This window comes from Montipora foliosa, chromosome 4 (genome assembly GCF_036669935.1).
Source record: "Montipora foliosa isolate CH-2021 chromosome 4, ASM3666993v2, whole genome shotgun sequence".
Classification (NCBI taxonomy): Eukaryota; Metazoa; Cnidaria; class Anthozoa; order Scleractinia; family Acroporidae; genus Montipora; species Montipora foliosa.
In genome coordinates, this window is record NC_090872.1 from 35,890,345 (window position 1) to 35,892,682 (window position 2,338).

Here is a 2,338-nt window from a genome sequence, read left to right on the forward strand (position 1 = left end):
GATGTATGGCAGCGAAACTTGGACCCCATATCAGCATGAAGTCAAGCAGCTCCGTGCAATACAACAGCGTCATCTACGTCTGATTTTAAACATCAAATGGGATGACTATATCAGCTATGAAGAGGTGCTGCGGCGTGTGGATATTGAGGATATGGAGGTGAAGTTAGTGCGGACTCGCCTGCGCTGGTTGGGACATGTTTGTCGAATGGAAGAAGACAGGCCAGTAAAAGAGCTCTTGTACTGTGAGTTGGCCCACGGCTCTCGACCAGTAGGCCGGCCTAAGCTCCGTTTCAAGGACACCTGTAAAAGTGCTTTGAAGTGCGGCCATGTCTTGGATCAATGGTCTTCTCCGTGAGCAACAGAGCCGAATGGAAGAGACTCACAAGGGTAGCCTGCGACGCATACAATTTGAAGAGGGTTCCGGAGTATGAGAAGAGAATGTCTCGAGGCAGAGCGGAACAGAGAACTTAAACTGTGGACATACCTGTGTCCGGGTTATAAGTTACGCGGCGTTCAGTCTTAATTAGCATAAAATTTCGGCAACTTTGATCCCAAATATCTCTTAAAATGCTGATTCGTTTCAGATGCAATACCAAACACTCGTTTTTCAACTCGCTTCTTGGTGTTTGGCTATCCGATGAAATACTCTGAACTGTTAGAGTCGGAAGGTTTCCGTGCATAGGTTCGTGGGAATTTTTCATTTCATCATATTTTGTGGATATTAAGTAAAGTAAGTGATGCATGATTAAAAAAGATGGGGTTCACCGATGATCTAAACGAATAAAATCACTGTGATTTTGCAAAGCTCTTGGAAAATTTCTTTTGTCACGTTTTTGCGTGACCTGTCGGGGAAGGACTGGAACCCAATAGCGGATCGATCGTTGAAGGGATGAAAGGTTTTTACACAAAAACACGCTTTCGAGCATAGCAGCGAGGTTTTAGGCAGGGATCATCTTCGTTTGGTTAGTGTTTTGTACAATATCTCTCTATTGCCGTCATTCTCATCTTCTGGAGCGTGGTTTTTGTGAAATTTAATCGCTGTTTATTTCCACACAGGTCCGCACTATTCAAGCGGACGAAGACGAAAATGCTGCTCAATTTTCACAAAAGTAAAGGAAAAGAACCTCAAAAATATGCATTCATTTTACAGGCATTCATTTTGAACATAAGTTTGTAGGGAAATAAAAACATTAAAAAAAACAGCTTCATTAAATTTACGCAACGGTTCGTCCAAGAGTTTTCCAAACTTTCAGCTATCAACTACTTTTTTCAGAGCTTTTCCATCCTCCCGCTCACTTTTCTTTGCTACTATGGGTTGCTACAAGTCTCGTCGGCCATGCACGCGCGTTCGTCTCCATGCAGGAGAGACCAATGTTTGAGCATGAACAATTTTTCTGACAGTTGGATCTCTTGCGGATACAGTTGGTCATTTCAACAAGGCTATTCGGGACAGGCTCCTTTGTCATATTCACAGGTCTTTAAATGTCTGTCTTCGGGTTCCCATCCATAGTCCTCTGGAAACCCGGAATCCTGCATTGCATCTAGTAAGGCTTTGGTGGTTGGTGTATATTGGGAGATGTACCTATGGCGGAAGAGGACGTCTGTACGAAACCATAACCCTTGACATCCGATGCCAGTGAAGTGGGTTCTACCTAGAATCGGAACACCCCGGGTGTATCTGGCGACTGTATCAAATTGCAGCCCGTTAGAGGAGGTAGCATGCAAGATCATTTGGGTATCTGCCTCCTGATGGTTGGACTTAAGGTCTGCGACCTCTTCATTTGGGCTTTCCAGAGTGATGCTTACTGTTATTTCACCACCTTTGATCCCTCCAGCGATGACAAGTCCCTTTCAATGCGGTAGCTGTTCTTGTTGAAGCTTGCACAGTGATGAGGTTAAAAAGTCGCAAAGAATGATCTCACGGTTGTTGGGATCCAGAATGTACTTCGTCTACTGTTTTGGTATTGATGTGTTGGGGCTTCTTATCGTAATTTCACGAGCTTCTGAAGGTCCTATTCTAGTCCTTCCTCCAGGTTTGATCAGTAAGTTCGGCAAGAGATTCATAATCTCTTGAGTTCGCCAGAACTGGTCAAACACGAGTTAGTTGTTTCTGGAAAGCTGCGATGGGATTATGGTGAAATACTCTGATGCTAACTCGCCAAACGTGCCTGCTCCACCAGATTTGTGGGAACTCACACCAGTAGTCAATCTAACGACGGTATTCCATTCGTTACTACAACGCAGCACGTGTATTCTACCAGGCAATGCACTGCCTAACTTCGTAGAGTGTTTGTTTTAAAGAAACGCATTTACGGTTTTCTTATAATCGTTAGACAGG

General features: G+C 44.1%; 1 protein-coding gene across 1 annotated transcript in view; it reads left to right on the forward strand.

Moving 5' to 3' along the window:
- LOC138001268 (uncharacterized) overlaps positions 1–1,113 on the forward strand; it is a 1,124-nt gene extending 11 nt beyond the window's left edge. Inside the window, exons 1-2 of the mRNA XM_068847916.1 lie at positions 1–268; positions 1,057–1,113. The exon at positions 1–268 is cut by the window's left edge and continues 11 nt beyond it. Coding sequence (XP_068704017.1) covers positions 1–268; positions 1,057–1,113 — 325 coding nt within the window. The remainder of the gene's footprint in view (positions 269–1,056) is intronic.
- The last annotated feature ends 1,225 nt before the right edge of the window (positions 1,114–2,338 follow it).